Genomic DNA, 26,934 nt, shown 5'->3' with positions numbered 1-26,934 from the left:
ACCATTCATTTCTATTCTTTTTCCCCCGAGCGCTGTACCCCGCCTAATCATTCCGCAACCCACATGCTAATACTGGAGTCTACCAGCATCCGCCGAGCCTTCTCGCGCGAACGTCTTAAGCTTTATCTGGAGCTCCACGATTAACCCCCTACCCGATCGGGTCAGTAAGGACCAGATGGATCAGGATTCGAGATCATCCGAGCCGCGAGAACGTGCCGTCTCCTCCGAGCCTTGCTCAACTCGACCTAACCCTTTTGACGACGGTGACCTTTCCGCCCGAAAACGTCGTAGGACCTCTCTTTCTGGTTCTAGGAGCGCGTCTGTCGATACTCTTCCCTCTCGGGACGACGCCGTCGCTTCCGACCCGAGCATCATGAAAGTCGATACGCCCGAGCCAATCCCTCCTAGCACACCAGCTCATTCAGAGCCTGCCACCGAACCTGTCTCGAGCAAGGTCACTATCAACTTGCGAAATGCTGACAGCCTTGAAGATACACCTTCATCTCCGTCTTCTCCTACACCCGCACGATCTCGCAAAGACAGCATCAAGGTCAGCGTCGAAGAGCCAGAAGTGAACATGATAGAAGTGCCTTCAGTCGAGGATGGCTCTTCTTCCGCGTCCGAGATGGACAGTCCCGAAGTACCTACTGTATCCTTCGAGGAAGACTTTGAATTCTGCAACACTCAACCTAATATAACACTTTTGCCGGAAGCAAGAGCTGCATCATTCAGTGCTGCCATGGTCGAGTTTCCATACCACAGTGAAGGAGAATCGTATCAGGAGACAGTTTCTCGCCTCGCTGAATACTTTCGACAGCGTATGTCGAGTACGCTCATGTCTCGTGAATCTTCTAACCCTCTCACAGAACCGACACATGTTGACGAAGCCTTGCAACTTTTGAATGGGTGGTTGAACCGATATACAGCATTTGCGCATATCGAGTTTTATCCCATAGTAGTAGAAGCATACCAGGAGAATAAACAATTCTGGCAAACTCTTCCAGAACTCTTCTACACAATAGTTCATCGGTACGTATTCTGTGAAGCGAACCTCGATTGATTGAAGTAGTTAACAATATTTCTTTATTAGGCATGGTTATTCGAAATCAACCCAGACTCGAGAGACTATCAGTCAGATGTTCACGCAACTTGCTAAACTCACCGCATTTCTCCTCACTGTCGATTGCCGAACATTAGTATACGTCATAAACAAGGAAGATGCCGATTTTGATTTGATATCTCCAGGTTTTATTAAACTATTTGGAAGCCTCACGAGCAAGGACGACAGCCAACTGGCCAACACATATGCTTTGGCGAATTCGGGATTTTCAGAATTGCTTGATATCCTTCAAGCCAACAGCGATGGATTGCAACTTCAACTATCCCGCTTTACTGATCTGCTCCTGAACAATCTACTCCGATCCCCTAGGAGAGTGATGGATAACCTCACTGGTGTATCTATGCTAATGGACAGTCTCGTACGAGATAGCTACAGAAAGCAGTCGTACTCCGGGACCTATTCCGCCGTAGCCCTCGAGCGAGCGAGAAAAAACCTTGCCTATGGTCTGGATTTCTTCAGAATCATTGCGGATGCCCTCGATGTCGTGATAGAAAAATCTACCAACAATTTAAGTTCCGAGACTGTCGTTTCTCTTACCGCCTGTCTATCACCTATATTCAGATACAGTCTGCTTGGTAGCAATGCTGAAGCTAATAAGCTCATGCAAGACCATCGCCAACAACACCCTAACCTTCCCGATCGATTCACGCCCGAGGCGATGAATTTAGAATGGCGAATACGCATATTCTGTAAGCTGGTGAGGTCACGTCAGATGCAGCTCAGAGTTACGGCAGCTACACAGCTCTGTGACGATCTAGTTCTCCAGTGGAGAACATACGCCGACCGTCAGGAGATAGGAGATGAAAATCCCTACCTGACATATCTCCGGTATTTGTCTAGCTATCTTGTCGAAACCGGGATTGTTGATTACCTCCTGGGGCCGACGTGTCACCCAGAGATCACGCAAGCGAGCTTTAACATTGTTGGATTCTTGGCCGTTACCAAGACTTACATATCCGCACAGACGGATCTCCTCTGGCAGACGTTGACGTCTACGCAGGATCCCCGAATCTCCGATGCCATAGTTCGTATGATGTCTAAGGTTGTCGGTTTGTTAGATTCGGAATCGCTCTGCTATATATGTGAGAAATTCCATGGCCTACCGGTCGAGGCTTTCTCTTCTTGCATGCGGGATTTCTTTGAAAATGTCACGAAGCAACTTCAGGAAAAGATGCTTTACCATCTTCCTATTACGCCGTACAAAACCTGTATTCGATTACTTCAAGAGTCTTCTGTTTATGGATCGCAAGGTTCCGTGGCGTACCCGGAGATTCACCAATTTGCCTTGACGAAGTTTGGTGCCCTTCTCCATCCGGGACCAGACCATCAAGAACGCCAGACCATGCGACTGGATTGCGTGCATGACATCGCCGCAAAAACCCGAACAACATCCGGGAGTCTCGAGGTACTCAATATGCTTATGGACAACCCACCATCACTACAGGCGATGATAGCCGAACACGACTTGACGCGGCTTCTTGTTGACGAACTTGAATCTACAATTGCCAATGCGCAAGCTGTTGGATTTGCACCTGTTTATACAAACCCCATCAGTCATGCTCGCCGAAGAATTCTTTCGACTATCATAATAAGCCATGGCTCTACCATTGACTCGGAACTTGGTCGACGTCTTTGGGACCTGCTTGTTGGGAATGGCGCTGCATGTCAGGAAGATAGAAAAACAGCCTGGGATGATTTAAACATGGCGCTTCGAAGAGCACGGCTAGACAACCCCTTCCTCGGAGCCTGCCTGAGAGAATACTTGCCTGAACTACCCCCGTCTTGCTATTGCGGAGGTTCCCTCGCCTTTGTCCGAGAAGCTATCATCCCCCTCGCAAACGATATCAATGGTATGGTTCTCGACGACGATGACAGTGTTAGGCTAGCTGGGCTTGAACTACTGTGGCAAATGATCTTGACAGCTCCCAATCATACTATTGAAGAGACGGCTATATCTACGCTCGTCAATGACATATACGTTGACAGCCAGTCGATAATGTCATACCCCCTTCATCGCGCAAGAAAAGTTCATTTTGCTCTCGTACAGCGATGCTTGCAGCAACTCAAGCGTGCGGCGCAGAAGCTGAAAGAATTCGGCGACGGGGACTTGGCGATAGATGTAGCTATTAATGAGCAGCGCCAAGAACAGGAGCTGCAATTTACAAGGTCCCTACAGGTACTTATAGCACTTCTCAAGGCGCTGCAGGCCAGACCCCATTTTGCAGCGCCCGATTTACGGTCTCTCATGCTGCAAGCGCCTAGCCCCGTTGACGGTGACTCCGCAGAGTTAAAATACCAATCTTTCGATGGCGAGGAGCAAACCGATGTTAAATCCCTGGATATTGGATTAAAGAATACTGCTGCCTCACTCCTCGCTAGCTTGCGGGAAGCCACCGGCTTTGATAATTACCGGCTGTACTATCGCGGACAGCCCCTAGCGCCGTCAGAGAGTGCTATCTGCAAGCCTATCGAAGAACTCGACATCAGGAACGGTTTGATACTTGTGAAGAAGGAGTCTGGGATCGCAACTTCTAAGCGCATTAAGCCAGGTGCTTCACCGCTCGACATTGAAATTCTGAGTCATTTCAAGGACTTGTGGGAGTATCTGAGCATGGAAGAGAAGTTAGCACGAGAGGTAAACGAACATTCTGCTACATTATATCTTATGATACGCTGACGCTTGTTTCTAGATCTATCATTTTCTAGTATCCCTTCCGGCTGACGATTCAATTCTAACAACCTTCGAGGATCCTACAACCTCTTATCGAGATGTATTCCCGCTTGGGCAACCTTTCAAATCGTTGTATGCACTACATGCGCTTCGCGAGTATCTTAGTACCCGGCAGCTCAAGAGCAATGTTATGCAGGTTTCTTCACCAGATGGCGAGAGTCAGGTAAACACCGCAAATGACCGACAAGATGCTCTCGTTAGAGCGATATCTTTGATCGTTGCGGCAATCTGCGATCCTGAAGTTGTTGAACGAGGATCAAGTGAGGGTCTGCAGCTCAAGCTAAGCCTTGAACTTGTAGACAACTTTGTTCAGCTTTTGAAAGGTATGTCGATCTATAGCGCTATAGTTTGGCTCCGTGTGCTAACTGGACGAAGAAACCCCGAATGTCGAGACCGGCATGCAACAACTGAACTTGGACCTCCAGAAACGACTTTCCGCCATACTCACAAATGCTGCGTTGGCTCAGACTAATCAGGTCAGCATCGAGCTAATTAACCGTTCGTTCGAGGCCCTCCTCGAGCCTTGTATAAAGGGTAACGCGTTCTGGGAGGGTTTCCGGGATGAAACGGGAGTACAAAAAGTGGTCCAACGACTCCTTCTCGACGATTCGCGCCCTATTGTTAGGAAGAACGTCGCAAGGCTGATCACATACAAGAGCATTAATGCTTATGGAATATCCGGCGGACGCTCCCTGCAATTCGCAGAACTCTTCTGGCCCATAGTATCTCAACTCGTGCCCCGAGCCGTTAGGGAGCCGAGTAAGTGCGAAGAGACTTTTTGCCTCTGCTTCCAGTTACTTCATAAGCTCAATGCCGAGAACCCCAGCGCCATTAACCTGCCTGCCTGTCTTAGGCAATGTGCAGAACTACTATTATCATACACAACTACAGAGGACATAGCTCATCCGGACAAGGACGTTGTGGCACACGGCCTTATCACAATTCTTAATATTGGAATTACCGAAGCATCAATTGAGAAGGAGCTGGTCGAATTTCCGACCAATTTTGTTTCCAAATTGTTCTCTCGGCACTTATTTCCGCCGGAAGATGAGGATGATGCACTGGTGCCAAAGGTGATCTTGCACACTCCTTCGCGAAGCATGTTATACGATATCATATTCGCCTTGGTTAAAGATGATGTCGCCCAGACTACCCGTCTACTATACGATCTGAACCAACTCACGTCTCACCGCATCGAAGATGGGCTTGAGATCTACAAGTATGAGCTTCCGCAAGCTTTTGAAAGATCAACTGCTATTAGGTCATCTTGCGGTTATTCTGGATTGCGAAATCTTTCTAACACCTGCTACCTGAATTCTCTCTTTACACAACTCTTTATGAACGTTGGATTCCGTCGCTTTATGCTTGAAAAGAGAGTCAGGAACCCACTTACGCATCCATTGCTCCACGAGACCCAGGTCCTATTTGCATTCCTGCAAGATAGTCGCCGACGTTGGGTAGAGCCGTCAGGCTGCGTAGGGCAAATCACAACCTACGACGAGACTCCTATTGATATCCACAATCAAATGGACGTAGATGAGTTTTATAGCCTTCTATTCGATAGATGGGAAGCGCAGTTCTCTCTAGAAAGTGACAAGAAGAGCCTTAGGTCGATCTACGGAGGCGAGTTGGTCCAACAGGTGAAGTCTAAGGAATGCGAACATATCTCCGAGCGCATTGAACCATTTTCCGCTATTCAATGCGACATCAAAGGCAAGGCGGGCCTCGAGGAAAGCCTTCAAGCTTATGTAGACGGCGAGATTATGGAAGGAGGTACGTTGCTGTTCTTCTCGCGCCAATCTTTTCTGATTCTGACTTTTACTTTAGACAACAAATACAAGTGCTCGGAATGCGACCGCCACGTCGATGCAGTTAAAAGGTCAGTGAATTGCAGCTTAGATTCGACGGTAGCAAAGCTAACAATAGCGACAGGGCGTGTCTCAAAGATATTCCGGACAACTTGATATTTCACCTGAAAAGGTTTGATTTCAACCTGAGGACGCTGACACGAAGTAAGATCAACGACTACTTCCCATTCCCTACCAAGGTCGACATGCAGCCTTATACTATCGAGCACCTGAGCGATCCTTCCCGCAATTCTGAACCGGACATGTTCGAATTGGTGGGTGTGCTTGTGCATTCCGGAACTGCGGAGTCCGGCCATTACTACTCGTACATCCGCGAACGGCCGACGGCAAGCAGCACACCATCATGGGTTGAATTCAACGATGAAGTAGTCACGTCGTGGGATCCTGCGCAGATGGAGAGCGCATGTTTTGGAGGACCGGAATACCGACCACAATTCGAGGCCGGCACCACGTACGAGAAGGTTTACAGTGCGTACATGTTATTCTATCAACGATCTTCCTCGCTGCAGAAAGAGCAAGAAATGCTGAGAGCATCGGGTCATACCGGTCCACTCCGGGCCGACCTCCCCAAAACCCTCGAGTCCCAGGTCAGTGATGACAACTGGTCAATTATCCAACGACACTGCCTTTATGATCCAGCTCATATGCCGTTTGTGTATGAATTACTTCTTAATTCTTGGGGTACGAAGTGTTCGAAGGATCACAGGAAGGAAAATCTAGCAATGCAAACCGCACTTGGACATATGGATCAAATCGCATCACGAGCCAAGGATCTTCCAGATTTTGACCAGCTTAAGGGTTTGCTGATCAAGGTTTGCCAACGGTGTCCTTTGTGCTGTTTCGCGTTCTTTAATTATTTCAAGCACCACAAAGACGCTCTGCGCATGCTCCTACAGAGAAACACAGACGTGGCTGTCCGCCAGGATGTCGGAAGGATCCTGATATTCGCTATCTGTGTCATAAAGAATTCTTTCCCAGACGAATACGGTCCATTCGACAGTGACGGCGACGTATTAATAACCACGGCACGCCATCATTCGAATGTAATGGAGATTACCATTGATCTGTTCTACCATATCTGGGACGCTTTCCACCTGCGTATCAACTCCTGGACCGAGTGTTTCGGGACCATGCTCGAATTTGCCCGATTGGGACGTTACGAAGCAGTGTTGTTCTTAGACAGAGATTTCCTGTCTAAATTGCTAATGGTGATTGCAGCGGACCAGGCCCTTGATCTCCCAAACCAATATGCCAGGCTGCTCAATGCGGTGTCCAGAAGGTCTGCGAGGCCACCTAACTATGAAAGCATCATCGCCCTGATCGAGGAACTTTTATCGAACATCGAGCCGACACTAAGCCAGAATAACATCCTGGAAGAGGCTCACGGTCGATTGTTACTGGCGCTTCAGGGCGAGCCTGTTCCCCTCACTGCCGCCGAGGTAAATATCCTGCACAGAGATTGGGCGAGGGGGCAAGCAAACGTTTTCGTGGAAAAACTAATCTCTCTGAACCAAAACCCTATGGCCACCGATTGTATAATCAGCCGCCTAATAGGGTTTAACCCGGTAATGGACCAAAAGGTCTATGCGACATTACGACTCGATATCACTGGTGACCTAACCTCTCATATGGTGTCGCCTTATCTTCGTGTCGCTACAACTTATTGCCGCGATAGTTCCAATGGCGAGAACGTCTTTCGCCTGGTTAATTTTGTGGCTAGTCAATGCAAGAACTTGCAAAACGCAGAAGGTCGCGCCTTTTTCGAGTTCCATCGAGATGTATTTGATGGACCACGTAACACAGGGGAGACGATGGAAATGATCCATCTGCACGGTCTAGATAATATACCGAAATGGGCCCCGGGACTATTGGGATATATAGACCAGGGGGTGAGCGATGAAGTAGATAACTTCCTACAAGAGAAGTTGTTTAAGCATGGACCCTCCCCTGCATTTGGGGAGAGTAACGGTGGGCTTGAAAAGTCACGGGCGATGAATTCAGCTGCTAGGCTTCTGGCAATCTCTTGCCTGGAGTATCTACGGGATACCTATGTCGTTCGCGCAGCGCAGGCAGCTAGATACACGGTCGTCCCCCTTGATCGAATCATCAAGAAGTGTGAGCCGTACTTTCACCTTGACGAGGAGATGGATGACGGTCTCGAAGTACAGTTCAATGAACTCTGTCGAGGTAGGAGTTCTATTGGATATGAATCGTTCGTTGAGAATTCCACACACTAACTCACAAATAGTTGTCCTGGAACCAATGGACAGGCTTACGGTCGACGAGATTGAAGAGGATGGTTCCGGTATGTGGAGCGACTCTACCACCGCCACCATGGACTATGACTGACATAGTCAAGATTGGGAACAATCGGTCGGTTCTTCGGAACCGATGGATAACCTAGCTGATATCAGCATGCAAATCGACCGTGATCTAGTATAATCGAACCCTCGGGCCACAACGAAGGCACTTCTACATTATTGTGTTGATTGATGTGTTGATATCGATTAATTGAGACGGCCAACTAGGTTGAAACGAACGCAACCGATGGTAAAAAAGGGTTCGACGGCGAATCGGATAAACGGACTGGCAAACTAGGGTGAATGCATAGCACCGGAGTGATAGGCGTCTTCAGGATGGACAAAATGGTATTTCGCGACGATGTTCTTTCGGCGTCCTGATGAACTGAGATGTTTGTTGAGGCAATACTTGCCTGGAACTCATCTGACTGTACGAATTATGGTTCATTGCATAGCAATTCTCACGAGGTGGAATGACAATTCTTTTTCCCCTGATCAGGACGACGAATGCCTTAGATGCTTCACACTTTGTTTCAGTGAGATTACCTACTGGTGCTGTTTTCCTTTGCAGTTTACTTCTTTCCACGACGCAGATATGGCCAGGGGACAGCAAATAATGATTTGGTTGCGTCTTTCATTCTCTAAAGCTGTGATATGTTCGTCTATCTGCCGATGAATCGGTTGGCCATCAGGCCGAAGCTAGTCAAACAAGTATCCTTCTAAAAATTGAAGTGCGGTGGTAGTAGGTATGAAAAACTACTCTCTCGGAATCGTGAAAAGCCGTTTGAGTGATATGTGTGAACACGATTTTGATTGGTTATTGGTGTTGACGACGTTGATATTGACGACTAGCAAGATGCAAGTGCAAGGTTTAAAAAGTGCTTCCTGGCTAGGATATTGCAGATTTAAGCGTGGACTTAAAAATGGATAAACGCCCTATCTTCCTACGGTAATGGAATAATTAGCGGGATCTACTATTCGGCTCCTACGGTACGTACACATCCATGGATGCCACATAACATCTACACCTAGTAGCAATAAAGTAGATACCTAGCACGTTTAACATGACAACCTCTTTTCATTCTGTCTCGCTTTAATATTATCTATTTCTTACGAAGGGCAACCGGTGCCATGTTACAATTTACGGTGGTGGATTCGACTGCCCGTCAACAATCGACCGAATGTTTATGGAGGTTTATGCACATCTATTTTTGGACTTAACCCCTACTAGGTAGCAAGAACATCTCGGGATCTAGCCATAGCTGGCCTAGCACGTGTATTTGGCAGGGGTATAGAGGTCGGGTGCCGGGGCCGGGATCTATATTTGGGTGCTGTAGCCGCCCATGCAAGATGCGGGGGAGAAGCTGCTCTTCTCTGGTTGGTCGGTGATTTGAGGTTTTTTTAGTCCGGATAATTAGTGGGGGATTATGGAGAGTTATGTAGGGATATTCGTGGATATTCTTCGCCGTTTGCTGCAGGTCCGGCACACCATCATTCCATAATCATCACAACACATATGCATGGAACATGGAAATTGGAAATCTAGGGCTAATAACGCGTGAGCTTGAGGAACCAACGTCTATCCTTTAACGGTGAGAAACCTGGGATTACCCACCTAATTACATGTGATATGCAAGCAGACTCGTTGACGAATCACGTACGTATCTTCGCCTTGAAACAAAGCATTCTCATGACGAGCTGACTACCAGTCGAGAGCGGCGGGTACGGTGAGCCTGACGCTAAGTTTCAACATGTCCGAATATAGAATGATGAAGAACGGGAGGGAGGGAAAGGGTAAAACAACGCACCAATGATCATCGTCGGATCCATAACCCACCCTTTCTTCAAACATCAAACCCCACGAACGCCTCGATCACCTCGTGGCCTACTCGAGTCGATCGTAGTTTCGTTGTTTCACTGTTCCATTGTTTCAAGTTTCGAAGCGCCCTTACTTTTTATATCCTCTCTCGCCCTGTAGCAAGGCTTTCTTTCTTGACTTTGCTCATTTCCCTTTTTGGCTTTCTCTATTTCGAGCTTCCCTGACGTCGTGATATATCTATCTACTATCGAAGCTGGTCTTCGCTTCTTCTTAAAGACTCGGTGGATCATCCTTCAAGATCTATAATCAAATCTCTGCAGTTCGGGAGATAAGACATCCGACCTCGATCTTTACGGTTCTTAGTTGAAGAACATACATTGCACTGCCCCTCGGGTTGTTTTTATCTTGCAGAATACACGGCTACACAGCTACAGTTCTATTGCGTCATCTTCCTGTCGACAATATGTCGCTGTCTAAGCAACGCATCTCCTCCCCTTTAGAGGCGGGGCCGTCGATCCTTGACGCGTATAACCTACCATCTCACTTGACAGGCGCGTTGGAGTACGCATCGAAGAGGCTTGCGAGGAAGGCCCTGCATATTACCTTAGTAGTCGTGCGGAAGGAATATCAACTTCCAACAGTGATTCCACCGTGCCCGACACCGACTTCCCCTCCACTCACGCCGTCTCCTACACGCTTTGCTTCTCCTGTCGCTGGGTTAAGACAGTTAGTCCGAAGGGGAACCAGCGGCTCTACATCCAGTCTATCATCTGTAGCATCAAATTCTACAGCCAGTACATCCTCCTCAACATCTCTGCCTACCTTGACCGAAACTCTACCCATCAGCCCTCGTCGCTGGGCTATACCCCTGACACCTGGCAGCCCTATGACCCCCGCCACCCCATCAAGCATCGTCACAGCTTCCTCGGCATCATCCATATCACAAGGACCCAACGAATTCGGCCTACGGCTAATCTACACCGGCCTACTCTCTCCCAAAGCCGAAAAGACATTACGAACCACAATTCAAAAAGCGGAGCGCAAGTTCCGAATTGGCACGGGTTGGCTACCCCCCGCCACCACCGCGTCCGCATGCGGCCTGAACTTGGACCTGGTCCGCAGGAGTTTGTTGCAGAACGAGGTGCTCTTCTCGTCCGAGGGTCTGATCCTGCTCGGCCTCGACCGGCTGTACACCTTCAAGGCCGCACTCTCGGCGTACTCTCGTTCCCGTTTCACAAGCGGCACTTCATCACCGCTCGCCTCGCCTTCACCCACTCCTAAGATCGCGGATACCTCACGCATCGAGGATGCGGTGGACTCGCTCCGCCGCTTGGTCCTCGCTAATGGCGGACGCCCGGTCTCCAAGGCGGATTTATACCGCAGTTACGACTGGCTCGGAGTGAATGCACGCGCGCTACGTGATGTTGAGGGCATGTACAGACGTGCGTACGGTGGGATCGACCGGGTTGGTGCCTTCGAAATCACACCGGAAGAGCGGGAGCGCGAGGCCCGACCCGTCGTCATGATCGGCGCGCCACCCCCACCTAAGACGCCACCGAAAACCCAAACCACGCCCGTTCTCAAGCTAGATACGAGACTTGCGACGGCCACGACAACGCGGATTTTCAAGCCGAAGGCTAAGAGCATCACGCATGCTACGTCGCAGACACAGATACAAATCCACACGCAACCCCAAGCCGACGAGAAACAAGGCCCCTCGGTTACGGAGCTAGAGATCAAGCTCGATAACCTGGCCGTCGAAGACCCCGACAAGGACGGAGAACCGGAGGAAGAAGAACACACGGCGCGACCGATCCGGGGCCTCCCGTTCTGGAACGGCGCGTCCATCGACGAGATGATGTTGTCGCCGTGCGATAACGCCAGTGTTCGGCAGTCGCAGACGCTGGGCCCGCAGACGCCGAACGGGTACGATGACATCTCGCCGATAACAAGGGGCGAGTGGGGGTTCTTGTTTAAGGGCGAGGGGTGGAAGCAGGGGAAGACGGCGGTGGTGGAGACTTGTTGAGAGCGAGGGGATGGAGCTGAACATGAGGGTGGATAAATGTGTACATCATACTGTACTGTATTGTGTATATATGTATATGTATATAGGGATATGGATTGGTTGGTTGGTTGGGATTGTGTATAACAAGTCACCAGCGCGGAGATTGAGACTGGAATACTTAGATGATACCCGCTAGATTTTACCCTTCTGAAGAAATTTGTTGTGCATATTTAGCTAGCTAGCTGCCTAGGCTGTTGTTTAATACACCGGACGTGAGGGGATGGGGAATCAAATGGTTATATTAGGATGGATATCTTGACTGATTTTAATGCTGGTGACGCCGACCTATGCTATGCGATGCGATGTGATTTTGCTATTATTGTGGCTTCCGTGTTTGTTTGTGGCCATCGATCTGGGATCTAGCTTACTGCTAGTTCTTCCTGGTCCTGATTACTGGACGTAATGCACTTGTTTCTTCTCACTCCGTAAACAACCTCTACCTTCCCCCCTCCGAGCTCATCACCATCGGCCCCCTACCCCTACTCCTATTCTCCTTATCATATCCTCCCTCTTCTCATCAACGCCACCCATACTGCGCCCCAGCCTCATTCCTCTTCCCCTTGCCCGTAGCAAAGCTCTCCTCTAGTGCGTCGCGCTGGTTCTGCACCTGGCTGACCAGCTGGCGCAGGTTGTGCTTGCCCGGCGCGATGGCGCGGATCGGGTTATACGCGGGTTGCAGCTGGCCCGAGGCCCGTAGTGCCTCGTTGTGCGCGTACTCCCTGTCTGTGTCGAAGTTGACTACGCGGCTGTCCGGCACCGTGCCCCCGCGCCCGAAGAGCTCGCGGCGGGCGGCGGCGGAGAGGTTCATTGAGGAGGCGAGGGCGTCGAGGGATTGGTTTGAGGTGGTGGTGGCGGATGCGGAGGGTGGTGGTTGGGTGGAGGAGGTGATGGCGTTTTGGGCGTCGTAGGCGGCGAATTCGTCGGTGGGTGTGGTTTGGAACATCGGTTCGTAGGTGGAGGGGTATGTGGTGGGTGTAGAGTTGGTGTCGTTTTCTCGCGGCGTTTGCTCGTCGGGGAGGGAGAAGAGGCTTATCTTCTCCCTCTTCTTCGGAGGCGGACTTGCTTCTTTGGGTGTGGGAGCCGGAGTAACTGTCTCGGCTTTTGGCGTTGTGGTGGCTTTTGCGGCTGTGGGTGGTTTGCCTAGAGTGCCCTTCTTGTTCGGTTTTCGGGATACTGATAATGGCCGGAACATTAGGGGCTTGCCCACTAACTTGACTTCGTCGGCGGGTTTCTGTTCTGCTGGTATGGAGGGTTGCTTCGCCGCGGGTTCTGAATCTTCGCTTCTCGAAACCGTCTCGCCTACGCCTCCGTCGCTGTTCTCGTTTGTTTCTCTACTGAAACCTGGCGCAGCACCGGTCTTTAGGTTTACGACGGGTCTTGATGCTGGCTTCCCAATGCCACTACTGGTACTACCACTACCACTTGCCGCAATGGGCTTCTTTCCGACATTCTTGGGGGGCGGTAGGAACGAGTTGAAACCACTAAACGCGCCGCCTCCTCGACCTCCTATCTTCGCACGCTTGGTAGGCGGCGCGTCATCTCCGTCGGTGGGCTTGCTCTCGCCGCGACCGGATGCGCTCTGGGGGAGGTTGACGAGGATCTTGCCTGGCTTCGCGCGGTCGACAACTTTTTGGAAGGGCCGCTTCCCACTCGCTGGTGCCGATTGAGAGGTTGATATCGGCGCGGGTGCAGGCTCTGGCTGGGCGACAGGCTCGGAGTCGGATTCTGAGTCTGAATAGTCGACGAGACCCATTTTCGGTTTGCAAAGAGGTTGTGTGAATTGTTCGATGATACGATCTTAATAGTTGATGGATACTTCTGATTAAAAGCTTAGGTTGATTGTGGCGTCATTAGGCGTTGTAAGGTGTGGCGCTTTTTTTATGGATACCCCTGGGGTCGTTTCGGTATCTTATCAGCACCTATCAGAAGAGTATCTCACCAAGCTTCAATCCTACCTAAATAAAGCAGCAGAATCTTGACCATAAGGGGGTGTTTGGGACGATAATCTTTTTCTTACTTATGGCCCGTGACACTTTAGTACATAAGTATGCGAAAGTGGATCCAGATTATGGGGCAGTTCCCACTATAATTTAGACCAATCAGCGCATATTTGCATGTTGGTAAGTCTTCGTATGTTTGTGGTCTATAAGTCCATAAGTTACTTATTATTAGGTAAGTAATAATTGAAGCTATTCGCAACCTTGTCGGCTTATTAAAACTGTAAATAGCCTCATAAATCAATTAACAGTTCAATCAACAGTTCAATCAACAGTTCAATCAGTTCAACAAGGCTGCATGGGCGCACTATAATTACAGGGAGTTTTAGTGATTCAACGCGCTATATTTTAGCCCCTGTAAACTGCCCTGAAAATATAACGTATTACATCGCTAAAGTCCCTTATAAATATAGCGCATTACAGGGCTTAAAACCCCATAAGTCTAAAGATAAGTTTCTAAAAAGGTCCTTTCACGATTTCAATAAGCATAAGTCTTTTCAATATAGTTGATTGGCTACTAAACTAAGTATTATGGGACGATCCACCAGCAAAATTTAGGTAGGGTTCAGTCTACTGATACATACAAACGCAGTGCTGAACTTATTGCTGAAGCTCCACTATGGACCCGTAAGTCAAAAAAAGATTATTGTCCCAAACACCCCCTAAACAATATACATATTTTAACATTATAACATACCTAGTATATATCCTAATATTCTATCTTGGAGTAGATTTTTTTTTAAAAAAAAATCTCTGTGTTTCCGTAAATATGTACGCTGTATCAAAACCCTGTTCGATATCTCGATACCCTAGTGCAAATCGGTATTTGCATTGAAACAAACCAACATTATTTCAAGGGATGGACTGTAGATAGAACATGTGAACCCGTAGCTGCAGGCACGCCTGCGCAACTGTCTCCGCTTTCGTTTCTCTTCATCTATTCTCCCAAGATCCTTACTCTCCACAATGCCGATGGTCACCACCGACAAGGATTTACCCAAATTGCTTGACACCCCCGCGAAGCAGGTCAAATGGGCAAAGAAATTGGTCGCCGAGCATCTGAATAGTGCTGCAACGCGCGTCGACAAGCCTCCCATGCAGGGGATGTTTAGTAGGACTCTGTTTGCTACCCTCGCTAACGGCCGTGAGGTGGTTGTGCAATTTCGTACCGAACCGCTTGATGTTAGTTCCTTCAAGACTGCCAAGGTGGCGTTAGGTTCATATGTACCAGATGTTGGGGCTCTCGGCAATGAAGAGTTAGAGAACGCAGGTGCCTGGGCTTACTCCCTCACCCTCATGCCCGGTAAGATGTGGCTGCGTGGAATCGCTGGGAAAGGAGCCGAAGGGCGTATTGCCGTCAATAAGTCATTAGGTCGCGTCTTTTCAAAAGGCTTTCTCGCCGACAACAGCTATGAAGCTGTCAAGACCAAGCTTCGACCGCACCTAGACGCCATCTTAGCATCACCATTGGAAGATATCCTCCCCTACAAAGCGACTATTGAGAGTTTCGCCAAGAGGCTTGATGACTTTGCCCAGCTCCCGCTGTGGGTCGCCCATTATGATCTTAACGACGTGAACGTGCTTATCGACGAGAAATGCGAGGTTACTGCCTTGATCGATTGGGAACTATCCAACCCGCTGCCTTTCGGGGCCGGCTTCGGTCGTATCCACACCATTGCCGGCGAATACACCGGGGGCGAGTTTTGGATGCCGGATGAATTCGAGGTCACGGAAAGGGGTTTTTGGACGGAACTATTCAATGGAATGCCGGAGCATATTCGAACACTACTGGAGAAGCGCATCGATCTAGTCCAGGATGCTGTTATTCTTGCGACCTTGCTAAATTGCTTCTTCTTTGAGGATGGGAAGATCGGCGTCGGCCAGGTTGCCTTGAAGGCGCTCCCAAAATTCATGACATATCGAATTCCTTTTGTTCGGGGGCAGGAGCAACCGTATAGAGAATAATATGAGGTAGGGGTTAGACAAATAGCTGAAGTCTAAATGTACCTATGTAAAGGCTGTCGCAGAAGTCAGGCACGATTTACGCCGCTGAGAACCTAAATTTCTAGGGCTGAAGACCGGAGCGGATTAATTATAGCGTGTGGTGGCGTCGTGAAGTGGTACAAATTACCTGCTAGAGACCTGTGCCCGTAGACAGGACGCGCCAGCCAAATTCAACAACCAGAACACTGCATTCTCAGCTTACTACCTACCTCCCATATAATACCTTGATTTACGTGATATATTTCGTCATCAGTCTCATATGATTTCTTGTTGCAATGGCAGAAAGATTGAAGAAAATGATTTACAAAATGAGAGTAGTAATACTATAAAAGTTGGTGTTGGTCAAACCTCCGATCGGAATCAACTAAACAACCTCGTCAGAAAGAATCTTGTATTTCCTCTACTCCTAAACTCGGGCTACCAGGTACTAATTTAAATTATAGACAGATCACATCTCTTCTTTCCTCTTAAAGCAACCCGCGCCGGCAGGCCGGTTGAGTAGCACTTCTAAAACTTCCAAGAAGAGAAATGCGGTCCGACTACATCAGCCAAGACTTAGCTAACAAAGGAAGGACCCGAAAGGATTTAGACTCTATACTGCACCTATGCGGAGTACCGTACGTAACTAGAACTGCGGAGGACGATCTGGGCGAGTCCAAGCGATCTCTGATCTCATAGGTCTACAACGCTCTTACGTAGCTGCATACCCTAGCGGTTTTAGCCTACCACGAGGACACCGCATGACATCGCATGACAAGATGTAGATGCCAAGTAGGCTGTTTCGATGGAGGATCTGGAACTGATTGATAAGATCATCTTATCAATCTAATCAATCAGTTCACATCTTACCCCTGTCTTGGTATAAGGGGTATGAGGGATAACAGGCCACTACTCGTAAATACGAGTTTGCCAAGCACCTCCGCGAGATTCATAAAAAATAGCTGAAAAGATGTAGCTCCGGCTGCGGTCCGACCTTCTATACGCGGAAAGGTCATAGGCCATCGTGGTTTAATGTAAAAGGCAGCTAACTCCCAGGTTTTAGCTATCACCTGTCCTTCGAATAGTCTTCTCGATCTTTATAGATATCTAAAATAGAAGATACCTAGTTGACAAAATGGCAGGCCCACAACCGACGCTCAACGAGTTAGCAGCGAAGATCACGGAGCTTTCCGATACCTTCACACGCTTCCTAAAGGAAAACAATGTGCCAGAACCCACATTCGCGGCGGATAGCCCAACCAGGTACAGCAACTTATCGGCCGAAATCTTCATGACGCGTCAGCACCTGTTAGATGCCCTAACCGATATGTGGTACCTCACGCAGGGTCCTAGCGAAAGCATCTTCAATTATGCCCACAATGTGAGCACGATCAGCCAGTGGTTTTGAATAGAGAGTAATTTTGATTATTTGCCTAACGTTCATAGGCCTTGCCCGACGCTGCGGCTCTAAATACGCTGAACTACTTCGACTTTTGGTCTGCGGTGCCCCTGAACGGTTCCGCCTCATATGCGGAGATCGCGCAGAAGGTTTCCCTCCCAGAAGATGTAGTTCGGCGGGTCTTGCTGCACGCAGTAACACTCCGCATCTTCGAAGAGACCGAACCTGGTAAAAGTGCGTCGCTGATCCGGCACAACTCCAGATCAGCAGCATTGGCCCAGTCTTCGGGGCTGAAAGCTCTCGTCTCCACAATCTTGGACGACGCCGGTGCACCGATGATGGTTTTGAATGAAGCTCTGGACAGATACAGTCGCGGAAAACCAGCACTAACCCAGGACATAAATGAAACTTCTTTCGCTTTATTCCATAGCGGTGGGCAATTCGGTAAACACGGAAACTCCTGGGATCTGCTTGAAAATGATGGCGCAGGGGAGAAGCAGGGTTGGCGACAGAGGAACTTTGTCGAATTCATGCGCTATATCAAGGAGATATTCCACCTTGAAGGGGTTGGTAAGTTTATAACCCGGGCATTTATTAGGCCACATATAAAGAAGCGAACAGCTATCATCCATGAATATCCACTTACCGTAATATTTTAGTACTTGACGCTCATGACTGGAAAACTGCCGGGAAGGCAAAGGTCGTTGATGTGAGTCTTCGCTAGCCCCTGAATCCTTTAAAAGAACATATTTCATGTTCTATAGCCAGCTATGGATGTACTAATGCTAGCAGATTGGTGGCTCTGCGGGTCATGATGCTATAGTGCTAGCGCGAAATTTCCCAGAACTCAGCATCACCGTTCAAGATCTACCGCAAGTAAAGCCGGTTTTCGAGGCGAATTTACCAGAAGATGTTAAAGACCGCGTGTCTTTCGTAGAGCATGACTTTTTCAAGCCTCAACCCGTCCAAGCGGATATCTATATCTTTAAGATGATTCTTCACGACTGGCCGGACCAAGAATCGTCCAAGATCCTTCGAGCACTAATTCCGGCGCTAAAACCGGGCGCTCGAGTGATTCTTTTCGAATACATCGGTAACCAGGGCGAAAGTGAAGGACCAGCTCTCCCGCGCTCTATCCAGCAAATGGGATCAGCTACCGACCTGCGACTAATGGCGTTATTCAACGGAAAAGAGCGGCCTGTCGACGCTTGGGCGAAGATTTTCCGGGATGCTGATGAGCGGTTCGAGGTGGCAAATGTTAAAGCCAATCCTCAAAACTTCTTCGCTGTCATCGAGGCAGTCTGGCGTGGGTAGTAGCTATGTAAACTTGGTTGGACAAGATCAAACCTCTTATCAACAGGTTAACAAATAGTTTGCGTCGAGTTTAGACAGACCCCGCTCTACTCCTGCTCCGGTATCTAGGTCTAATAGGTCACCGAGTCCTAGGACTCGAGGTAACAATCCATTAGGATATACCGTACTTTCTATAAATGAAAGGGCACTAAGAACCACCGTCTAAATCCCTCGGCTTGTCTCAATGAAAATAATCGCGCCTTGGTCTCCATGTGCCAAGGAGAGAGCCAAGGGTGTAGTGCCGTGTAGGATTCGAAATTCTATTGCGAGTATGCTGAACACCCCGGCTCTTCTCCCGTAGCCGCGTATACTAAGTCGAGTGCCGAGAAACCGAATTTTCATCTGACATTGCGACATTAGATGAGTGAATAGAAATTCACGTGGGACCGTGGGTTACTGCATGAAATCTACCAAAAGTTTACGAAAATTTACGAAAACGAACAAGTCGGGTTCAATCCAGTAAGATCATTCGCGGATGTTGAGACCCACCCCCCGAATGTAGTAATGCGATCTAACCAGTGAAGGTAGGTATGAAGGCGAGAAGCGGCGAATCCTGACGGTGACCGATTGTATCATTTTGGCCTGTCCTTTTTCGGCCGGTCTGCCCATCCTATAAGAATGAACGAGGATGATGTGCTTCGAAACAAGCACTGTTCCCAGAGCAGGCCGAGTTAGGGATTATCTAAGACACATTTAAGCCGAAATGTCTTTGGCCGTACTTCCGGCCCAGCTGGCCGATATCGAGCCGGTGTACGATGTGTATTTCGAGGCATTCAAGAACGAACCCATACTCCAGTTTCTCTACCCCCGAGGTGTCGACAGAGCAGCTCACACAGAAGGGACCAGACAATGGTGGGCTCAAGACAAGACAGGTTACACGATCAAATGTCTCGATTCCGACACAGGGAAGATCGTCGGGATGGCTAGTTGGGATGTCTTCTGGCGGCCGGGGAAAGAAAACGGATGGGAACGACCTGAGGGCATACCATGGCTGGAAGGAGATGAAAAAGCGAGATGTGATGCTATTTTGGGCGCCATGTGGGATTTGAGAGACAAGCTGTTCGGCAAAAAACACCGATATATCTGTAAGTTGAAACTCAGGATATCTAAACCGCGTCGTTAGACTAATGCGACGAGGAAAGATCTCAGCGTCATAGCCGTCGACCCAGAACATCAACGCCGTGGGATTGGGCGCTTACTCATGCAATGGGGCATCAATGTTGCGGAGCAACTTGGTCTCCCTATATATACAGAGGCGTCAAAGTCAGGTCTGGGTCTATATGAGGCCGTGGGATTCGAAAGGTTGACGCATGTGAGCCTGATCCATAAGGAAGAGGACACCGGGCTACCGGACGAGGACATACCTCTTGTCGTGAGGATGCCCAGTGCAGCGAAGGGGTTGAGCTTCAAGGAGTGGGCCGATAGGGGGTATCCTGAAGGTTACCAGACCCAGGTGAACGGGCACAAGAAGACTAATGAGACGACTGACTTCGAAACGGCTGGGGTAGTATGTTAGGTTTGACTCTGAAAATTGTAAAAAGGGGAATGTACATTGACGATCGGTTGGACATGTCATATTTATTGAAGATTTACTAGTATCATACCTAAGCGTAACTGCAATCAATACCTACTACGTAGGCGAATGAATGGATCGAGTTCTTTAAGACTGTTTCATACCAATGAGCACGATTAATATAGGACTTCTTGGTAAGATTATAGCTAAATCAGCACGGTCAATATACAACCTCAGCATTATGTCCAGGGGTTACCTGGCGAATATTGATGATTGGCCTGGATTTTATGTAACCAGAGAAGAATTTTGGAACAGACAGGACAATGGTGAGAATAGGTATAGATTAAAAAGACACTTGGTCTTACATTATGTATCATACTATTTGGTTCAAATCTGGGTTGTTGTAAGATTCAGCTCGAACCTAACCCTAACCCTAACCCCAAGCTCTTACTAAGCACCTTAATAATCGTATTAGTCAGATGAATTCGTGGTGCACGTGCCACCTAATGACACTAGTGCTAACAAATTGCCTAGTAACCCCTGATTCATGTCCACCTTTCAATTGCTATCCATGTTCATTGACCATCTATCCCGGATCGCAACCGTGCTGTGACAGATGCACCGAGCATGCAGTACGCGCAGGATATTGTATCTTATGCACTGACGACATGATGGGATTGTCGTGAGCATGATTACCACAGTCTTTCTTTTTTAATTAACTGAATTCAGTCGCTATTCACAATGTCGTTGATACGGGTGGAAGAGTACGTAACAGCACCCCGCCACAGCCATCATTTGATAGAATACCTAGGAGACAGATATGCTGACCTCACCTCACCCTCTAGTTTGGTCTCGTACCAGCTTCGAACAAGCTATCTTAACGAAATCGCTGACGGTGTTGGCGAGCGCCTTATCACTATCAATGATACCTTCCTCAACACTGCTCCTTTCAAAGCCGCTGGCTGGCGATCTAACCCATCATACATCAAACGAACACATTCGCCCCCGATACCCACTGCTATTGCCTCCGAATATTTCCAGGCTGCGCCCAGATCTACCGGCTTAACACTTGAAGATGAAGCGGAGGAGGGTGGCATGCTAACTGGAGGTGGGGGAGATACGTTAGGACCTGGAAGCGCTTTGAAGCGTCGAAGAGAAAGACGTCGAGAACAAATGGAAGAAGATGACAGCAGTGATCTGAGCGATGAGAGCGATGATGATACTGATCAGAGAGCAGCCCAGCAAATAAGATTCGCGAAGATGCCACTTAGGAGCCGCGCTGGATCATCGCCAATTCAATCGTCTAATCTGCGACAAGCCACTACCATGTCATCTCCGCGTACCGCACCAGCACCGAGACGAGGGTCGCAACCTACGTTGGAGACCGTTAAGGAACGGCCACGAAGAGACACCGTCACTAGTAGTGAGGTCTCATCCGACAACGAGTTCGATGCTTCGGGTTTTCATAAACATCGAGAAGCTGCGAGAGCCAGAGCGGCACGGTCGCATTCTAAATCTTCCTTAGAACCTAACCAAGGAATCAAACGCCAGGAAAGCGAGTTGTTGGCTGAGGAGGACGAGAACTCTGACGGATCCGATACTTCATCGGCTTTCGTCGCAAGTGTTGATTCGACTTCTATCTTGGATACGGTCGAGAACCCGGCGGTAGGCACTTCACCTGGTCAACAGGTCGTGGGAACCGTGCCGAAACAGCTGCTTCGACAATCTACAGTAAGAAAACCGCCACCACCGCCTCAGTCACAGATGCTTCAAGCCCTCCCACCTCCTCGACCTATGAGCGCAGTTAGGCCCCTGAGCATGCTTCAGCCTCGCAGTCTGTTATCGGAATCTCTCAAGGCGAAGATGACTAAGCCATCCATGCCATTCGATACGTTTGCAACCCTATCTGGTCAGGGCGACCCCGACCCCCTCCGAATGCGAATCTATGCGCCGTTCTCCGAAGATCCCGAAAAGCCTTTTGAGGTCCTCATACGGCGGAATATACAAGAGGCGGACGGAACTTTCAGACCAGTGGCTGTCGCTGAGTTGATTGGTCTGAGTCTATGGAGATACCATGCCGAAAAGCTCCAGCCTCCGGTGCCAGCCGATAAGTTGAACGTGAATTGGTGGACGCTAAGGATGGTCGAGGAAGGCGGCGAGGTGGACGATGATTTCGAACCATTGGATCGTAAGAAACCCGTCAATTCATTCACTACGGCGAACAACAGAGCAGCAAGATCACGGTCTGCATCGAAGGCCTACGACGAGTTTGCCTTAGTACAAGCTTCAGAGGCCGGGTTCATAGACAACCAAACTCAAACTCCCCAGTATGAGCAGCAAGATGTAGTGGAATCTGTAGCCGATGAGGAAGCAACTCCAAGGAGCACTCCCTTGCCCCAAGCTTCTCCATTGACAGCATCACACGCGCGATCGAATCCGATTATCACTACAACTTACCGAGTGGACGCGCCCCTGGCCGATAAACCCGAACGTAAGCTTGAGGCGCCAGCTGCAAGCAGAGGGCAACATAAACTCCTACGAGTCCGCATCATGTCATCTGATATCGCCCCTGGACAAATGGTTACCCTTGATGTCACAACCGATATGTATTTGGCAGAGGTTCTTGATCTCATCTGCCGTAAGAGGCAGCTTGACAAGAACATACATGTCCTCAAACTCCCCGACTCTGGAGCTGTGGTCTACGAAGACCGTACAGTTTCGTCTATTGGCAATGCTATGGACTTAGAACTCCATCGTCGCCGATTTGCAACAGATGGCCTGACAATGACAGGTTCTCCTAGCAGCCCCTCCCCCAAACCACATATATGGAATGAGGTTCCCCAGAAGGGGAAGAAGAAGCTTATGACAACGCACCCTCTTGCCCAGGAAACCATGATGCAAGACGAGGCCGGTAGTGGTGATGTGAAATACAAGAAATACACTGTCTGGCGTAAGCAACCGATGAGATTTGTCGGTATGAATGAGCGAATACTCGTCATCGATGGTGAGTATGTGTACATTCAGCCATCCTCTGGAGGCAAGGCAACGCGCGAAGGAGGCAAGACCACGACTGTTCATTTCAGTAATGTAGTCGGATGCAGTGTTTCACGTCGCCACCCAACCAACTTCAAGGTAAGTCGACATGAAACCCCGTTTATACACATAATGCGGATGCTAACGTTGGATATAGCTTCTCGTATATAAAGCTACGGAGAGCAAGAGGTACGACTTCGAAGCTAGAAGCACTCAAGAAGCAATAGAAATCGTGCGTGAACTTAAGAAGGGAATTTCACCTTACAACAGGGACATATAGGGAATGCCCTTGAAGGGCACCCTTGGAACCGCCGTTATCCAGATTTAAATCTGAGGACGTAACTCCGCTGGTGAGTTTCTGTCTACTGAGAGTGTGATGATCCAGGACGTGCCCATCCGGTAGCTCGGATGTCAGGTATCTAACAGACCACACAATGTGTACGGGGCCGTTTGTAATTCTGCGATGGGCCCGTGAAGTTTAGGGCTAGGTTAGTCTAACGTTGAACGGGCCGGGCAGATGGCTTGCCATACAATACAGAACTCCCCAAATGGACCATGGAATTTAAGTCTTCACTGCCTAGTGTGCATATAATTGACCGTTATATAAGCGGTTCCAAAGACGAGTGCTCGAATTAAAAGGGCGTTTTTGGACCGAAGCCACCGGGGCTTGCTTGCCTGGTAGGTGGTGGTAGGTGCCTATTAATGCTGTATGTGGCGTCAATAGTCGCTTTTTACTACCTACCTCTACCTAGGTACTCATCGGGTCACGACCCAACGGTCTGGTTTACTTCGGGACCTTGATCGGAATTCATCAGTTCGTGTAGAATTTTCAGAGATTCCGGTCTCATTAATATGGCATGGGAGTTTCCGAGAAATATGCAACTTTAGGGGTGCGTGTTCCAATCATTATAAAGATGAAGGCAGCCAAACATGCTGACAAACCGAGGCATTCCCTTCCTATATTAATTCATCGTCCAATTCTCAAGGGTTTACTGCATCCAACCACTACCCTAACGGTGTACATTCATCGCAGTTGTCAAGCTAAATTAGTGGACGCATCTTTTAAACCCCCCCAGTTAATCCGCATACGGTTCTAGACATGTTCGCGACAGTATGTGGCATGCCGCAAAAGCTCCGATCCTTCAAATGGGAAGAGAAGATAATCACAGATATATCCATAGGCCAGGCTTAAGTCAAATTTTAGGTTTCTTTATTAATGACAAACAATTGAGACAGGAATACTAGTGACGTTACAAAAAATGACATATCACGTTTGAGGCTGATGTCCATACAGGCTCATTCTTTAGTCTCAGATCACGAATTATATTTGGCTCGTATGTGTAACTATATCCGCCCGGTTTGTAGGCTTGTTGGAGTTACCTATATGTATGAAGGTAGACCAACATACGAACCAACCCTGAGCCATGCATCCGGTAAGACATTCCCGTCCACAAGACAAGGATATGCCAGATAAGAGCTCGATCTATTCATCTTGCTGAAGAATGTAGTGCTTAGGGACAGTTAATCGTCATTCGATATGTCGCAAGTAGATGGCACTGGGCACCGGGCGATATGAGACGGCGAGCTTGGTAGACTGTTACACGCGAGAAGGTGAAATCACATTATAATGAGTGTGTAACCAGACCACGGCAGCGAAATCAAGTATATCTTGGAGGCGGGTAGCAAACAAATAACTTGGATGGGGAAACACTGGATGCTGCAGGAGCGCGGGTGGTGGCATGAAATATTATTAGTAGAATTTCGAGACGGAAGAAAAAAAGGGGTAATCTGATTTTATCGGATCCATCTACCCTTTACATTGGTACATCTTTGAATATCTCTACCTACCTACTAGGTAGTATGTAAATACCTATTCAGATGTCAACATGTACCCAAGTCTTTATGTATATACATTTATTTAATATAAATGTACGCAAGTACTCGCCCGTAACAGTTGTAGGCCATGCTTGATTCATACGAATCGGTCGACTTGATCTGGTATAAAGCAATACATCCCCATGAGAACAGACGAGAACTGATCGATCTCTAAAGGAAAATGATACAATAAAAAAATAAAAAAATAAAATCCCAAACACTTCCATTTCAGGTCTAGATACATAGGTAACAGTGCAAGATCCCTAATCAGCCTTGAGTCGGAGGTGCAACTGCAGAAGATATAAACGCGGAATTGAAATTACTCAACCTTTCCACTTTCCTCCTTTTTTCCTCAAACACTTACGCTCCTTCCACCTCGTTACCGACCACCTTCCAACCCACTCAACCTTCTGAACTTACCCAACTCGCAATCTATTTCCACTCTCTGGTTTGTTTTCCTCTCCTTTACATCTCTCGTCATTCATCCAACATTAACAATATTCTACAGATAGACGTGCCCGTCAAACATTTTTCGCCTATCAACAGCAAGATCATTACGATCATCACTACTTTATTTTTTCCGCAATCAAACATCTTCCACAGAATACTTCGAGTAGACTAGATCACATCTTCAAGATGCAGTACTCTAAGGTTCTTATCACCATGGCCATGATCGCCATCGGCGCTGTAAGTTTTCTCATCTACCTAGTTATAATATTTCATCGTCGCGTTTGTTACCTTTCTATTATATTATCTCGTTCTATCTTTTTGATTCATATTTTACTCGAAATATTTTATATCAGATGTGATATTCATACCCACTTTGCAAATTTCATTTGACATATATTAATGACTAATTTTCTCACTACAGGTCGCATCCGAGGCCGAGTCCTGCTCTTGCGCCGCCGCTTTTACTACCACGGTCACCGCCGCGGCCTCTACTGAGCAGTGTAGCACTTCTGTCATCGGTGTTTCCACCGGCTACACTTCCACTAGCATTCTCGAGACTGCTACGCCCTCGTCCTCTGTGGCTTCCCCCACTGTCGGCTCCGCTTCCGGCTCGGTCACCACGGGCGGCACCGGCAGCACTACTGCTCCCGGCTCCGAGACTCAGCCCACCGGAAGTGGCAGCGCTAGCTCCACTGGCATCGGAAGCTCCACCGCGAGCCAGCCTCACTCAGCCACTATCAGTGAGGGTCATTCCAGCACTCATCCCGCTAGTACCCCTTCTAACACCAACGCGACTCCTTCGCCTTCTTCGGCTGCGGGTTCGGTACCTACCGGTGTGATGGGCATGAACGGCGTGCTCGGCGGAGCAGTCCTTGCCGCTTTGGTCCACATTTAAGGAGAGAAAGAGCTGTTGATGGAGGAGGGTTATTCTGGCATCTCGAGGCAGAATGGTCTTTTCACTATTTGACGCGTTCGATTCTTTTCTGTGGATACAATTGCCATACTACTGGTATCGACTTTGCATTATCGCGTTTTCATGCATGGATGATGAGGGCAGGTTTTAATGATCGATGTACTCTAGGGGGTCATTACGTTTCTATTGCATACTAATGCCTTCGTCACGGACACTTGCGGGGATGGAAACGGAAAACGGATTTGGCTTCATGAATTGACATTGGGGGTTTCTCATGCTATGGAAAACATTGTGCTCGGACAATAGTTACCTTAATAATCACAGATTCACCCATTGAGAAATTTGACTTGTTGTTTACTGTTATCGTGAATATGATTGTGATTATTGAGGCCGTACACCTCTATCGGTATCGTCATATATCTAGTATGCCAGAACGCGTACTGGCCACTGGTGGGGGGGGGGGGGGGGGGGGGGGGGGGGGGGGGGGGGGGGGGGGGGGGGGGGGGGGGGGGGGC

General features: G+C 48.6%; 8 protein-coding genes across 8 annotated transcripts; 7 read left to right on the top strand and 1 right to left on the bottom strand.

Moving 5' to 3' along the window:
• Nucleotides 1-7: 7 nt before the first annotated feature.
• On the top strand, nucleotides 8-8,271 carry GGS22DRAFT_106755 (uncharacterized protein). Its single transcript, XM_047957827.1, has 9 exons — nucleotides 8-818; nucleotides 867-1,029; nucleotides 1,091-3,755; nucleotides 3,811-4,174; nucleotides 4,227-5,624; nucleotides 5,679-5,730; nucleotides 5,784-7,906; nucleotides 7,968-8,024; nucleotides 8,079-8,271. Exons 1-9 carry the CDS (start codon nucleotides 176-178, stop codon nucleotides 8,159-8,161), a joined length of 7,548 nt encoding a protein of 2,515 aa, XP_047821086.1. The 5' UTR covers nucleotides 8-175; the 3' UTR covers nucleotides 8,162-8,271.
• A 1,815-nt stretch (nucleotides 8,272-10,086) lies between these two features.
• GGS22DRAFT_106736 (uncharacterized protein) lies at nucleotides 10,087-12,142 on the top strand. Its single transcript, XM_047957826.1, has one exon. It carries the CDS (start codon nucleotides 10,302-10,304, stop codon nucleotides 11,862-11,864), a length of 1,563 nt encoding a protein of 520 aa, XP_047821085.1. The 5' UTR covers nucleotides 10,087-10,301; the 3' UTR covers nucleotides 11,865-12,142.
• GGS22DRAFT_156548 (mitotic checkpoint regulator, MAD2B-interacting-domain-containing protein) lies at nucleotides 12,125-13,888 on the bottom strand. Its single transcript, XM_047960386.1, has one exon. The coding sequence runs from the start codon at nucleotides 13,654-13,656 to the stop codon at nucleotides 12,421-12,423; it is 1,236 nt and encodes a 411-aa protein (XP_047821084.1). The 5' UTR covers nucleotides 13,657-13,888; the 3' UTR covers nucleotides 12,125-12,420.
• Nucleotides 13,889-14,416: 528 nt separating this feature from the next.
• GGS22DRAFT_156547 (uncharacterized protein) lies at nucleotides 14,417-16,095 on the top strand. The gene has a single exon (XM_047960385.1). It carries the CDS (start codon nucleotides 14,867-14,869, stop codon nucleotides 15,863-15,865), a length of 999 nt encoding a protein of 332 aa, XP_047821083.1. The 5' UTR covers nucleotides 14,417-14,866; the 3' UTR covers nucleotides 15,866-16,095.
• Nucleotides 16,096-17,018: 923 nt separating this feature from the next.
• GGS22DRAFT_186082 (sterigmatocystin 8-O-methyltransferase) lies at nucleotides 17,019-18,596 on the top strand (the record flags this gene model as incomplete). Its single annotated transcript, XM_047964403.1, has 4 exons — nucleotides 17,019-17,264; nucleotides 17,330-17,852; nucleotides 17,942-17,991; nucleotides 18,075-18,596. The coding sequence occupies 4 exons, from the start codon at nucleotides 17,019-17,021 to the stop codon at nucleotides 18,594-18,596; spliced, it is 1,341 nt and encodes a 446-aa protein (XP_047821082.1).
• A 178-nt stretch (nucleotides 18,597-18,774) lies between these two features.
• Nucleotides 18,775-20,151, top strand: GGS22DRAFT_198631 (acyl-CoA N-acyltransferase; the record flags this gene model as incomplete). Its single annotated transcript, XM_047966159.1, has 2 exons — nucleotides 18,775-19,720; nucleotides 19,778-20,151. The coding sequence occupies exons 1-2, from the start codon at nucleotides 19,339-19,341 to the stop codon at nucleotides 20,149-20,151; spliced, it is 756 nt and encodes a 251-aa protein (XP_047821081.1). The 5' UTR covers nucleotides 18,775-19,338.
• A 571-nt stretch (nucleotides 20,152-20,722) lies between these two features.
• On the top strand, nucleotides 20,723-23,850 carry GGS22DRAFT_106709 (SIN1-domain-containing protein). Its single transcript, XM_047957825.1, has 3 exons — nucleotides 20,723-20,912; nucleotides 20,994-23,280; nucleotides 23,339-23,850. The coding sequence occupies exons 1-3, from the start codon at nucleotides 20,890-20,892 to the stop codon at nucleotides 23,459-23,461; spliced, it is 2,433 nt and encodes an 810-aa protein (XP_047821080.1). The 5' UTR covers nucleotides 20,723-20,889; the 3' UTR covers nucleotides 23,462-23,850.
• Nucleotides 23,851-25,678: 1,828 nt separating this feature from the next.
• On the top strand, nucleotides 25,679-26,588 carry GGS22DRAFT_198623 (uncharacterized protein). The gene is made up of 2 exons (XM_047966158.1): nucleotides 25,679-25,743; nucleotides 25,928-26,588. The coding sequence occupies exons 1-2, from the start codon at nucleotides 25,693-25,695 to the stop codon at nucleotides 26,399-26,401; spliced, it is 525 nt and encodes a 174-aa protein (XP_047821079.1). The 5' UTR covers nucleotides 25,679-25,692; the 3' UTR covers nucleotides 26,402-26,588.
• The last annotated feature ends 346 nt before the right edge of the window (nucleotides 26,589-26,934 follow it).

This window comes from Annulohypoxylon maeteangense (assembly GCF_022496945.1).
Source record: "Annulohypoxylon maeteangense strain CBS 123835 unplaced genomic scaffold GGS22scaffold_4, whole genome shotgun sequence".
Classification (NCBI taxonomy): domain Eukaryota; kingdom Fungi; phylum Ascomycota; class Sordariomycetes; order Xylariales; family Hypoxylaceae; genus Annulohypoxylon; species Annulohypoxylon maeteangense.
The sequence above is the reverse complement of the archived record's forward strand: the minus strand, read 5'-3'. Positions and strand labels throughout refer to the sequence as shown.

What these genes read in the sequence shown, in the direction of transcription:
- GGS22DRAFT_106709 (XM_047957825.1), top strand. Translation starts at nt 20,890, where the DNA reads ATGTCGTTGATACGGGTGGAAGA. An exon ending in TCGTTGATACGGGTGGAAGA is followed by an intron (nt 20,913 to 20,993) that starts GTACGTAACAGC and finishes CTCACCCTCTAG; the next exon opens with TTTGGTCTCGTACCAGCTTC. An exon ending in GCCACCCAACCAACTTCAAG is followed by an intron (nt 23,281 to 23,338) that starts GTAAGTCGACAT and finishes CGTTGGATATAG; the next exon opens with CTTCTCGTATATAAAGCTAC.
- GGS22DRAFT_106755 (XM_047957827.1), top strand. Translation starts at nt 176, where the DNA reads ATGGATCAGGATTCGAGATCATCCGAGCCGCGAGAACGTGCCGTCTCC. An exon ending in TTCTACACAATAGTTCATCG is followed by an intron (nt 1,030 to 1,090) that starts GTACGTATTCTG and finishes TTTCTTTATTAG; the next exon opens with GCATGGTTATTCGAAATCAA. An exon ending in CTTTGTTCAGCTTTTGAAAG is followed by an intron (nt 4,175 to 4,226) that starts GTATGTCGATCT and finishes AACTGGACGAAG; the next exon opens with AAACCCCGAATGTCGAGACC.
- GGS22DRAFT_106736 (XM_047957826.1), top strand. Translation starts at nt 10,302, where the DNA reads ATGTCGCTGTCTAAGCAACGCATCTCCTCCCCTTTAGAGGCGGGGCCG.
- GGS22DRAFT_156548 (XM_047960386.1), bottom strand. Translation starts at nt 13,656, where the DNA reads ATGGGTCTCGTCGACTATTCAGACTCAGAATCCGACTCCGAGCCTGTC.
- GGS22DRAFT_156547 (XM_047960385.1), top strand. Translation starts at nt 14,867, where the DNA reads ATGCCGATGGTCACCACCGACAAGGATTTACCCAAATTGCTTGACACC.
- GGS22DRAFT_198623 (XM_047966158.1), top strand. Translation starts at nt 25,693, where the DNA reads ATGCAGTACTCTAAGGTTCTTATCACCATGGCCATGATCGCCATCGGC. An exon ending in CCATGATCGCCATCGGCGCT is followed by an intron (nt 25,744 to 25,927) that starts GTAAGTTTTCTC and finishes TTCTCACTACAG; the next exon opens with GTCGCATCCGAGGCCGAGTC.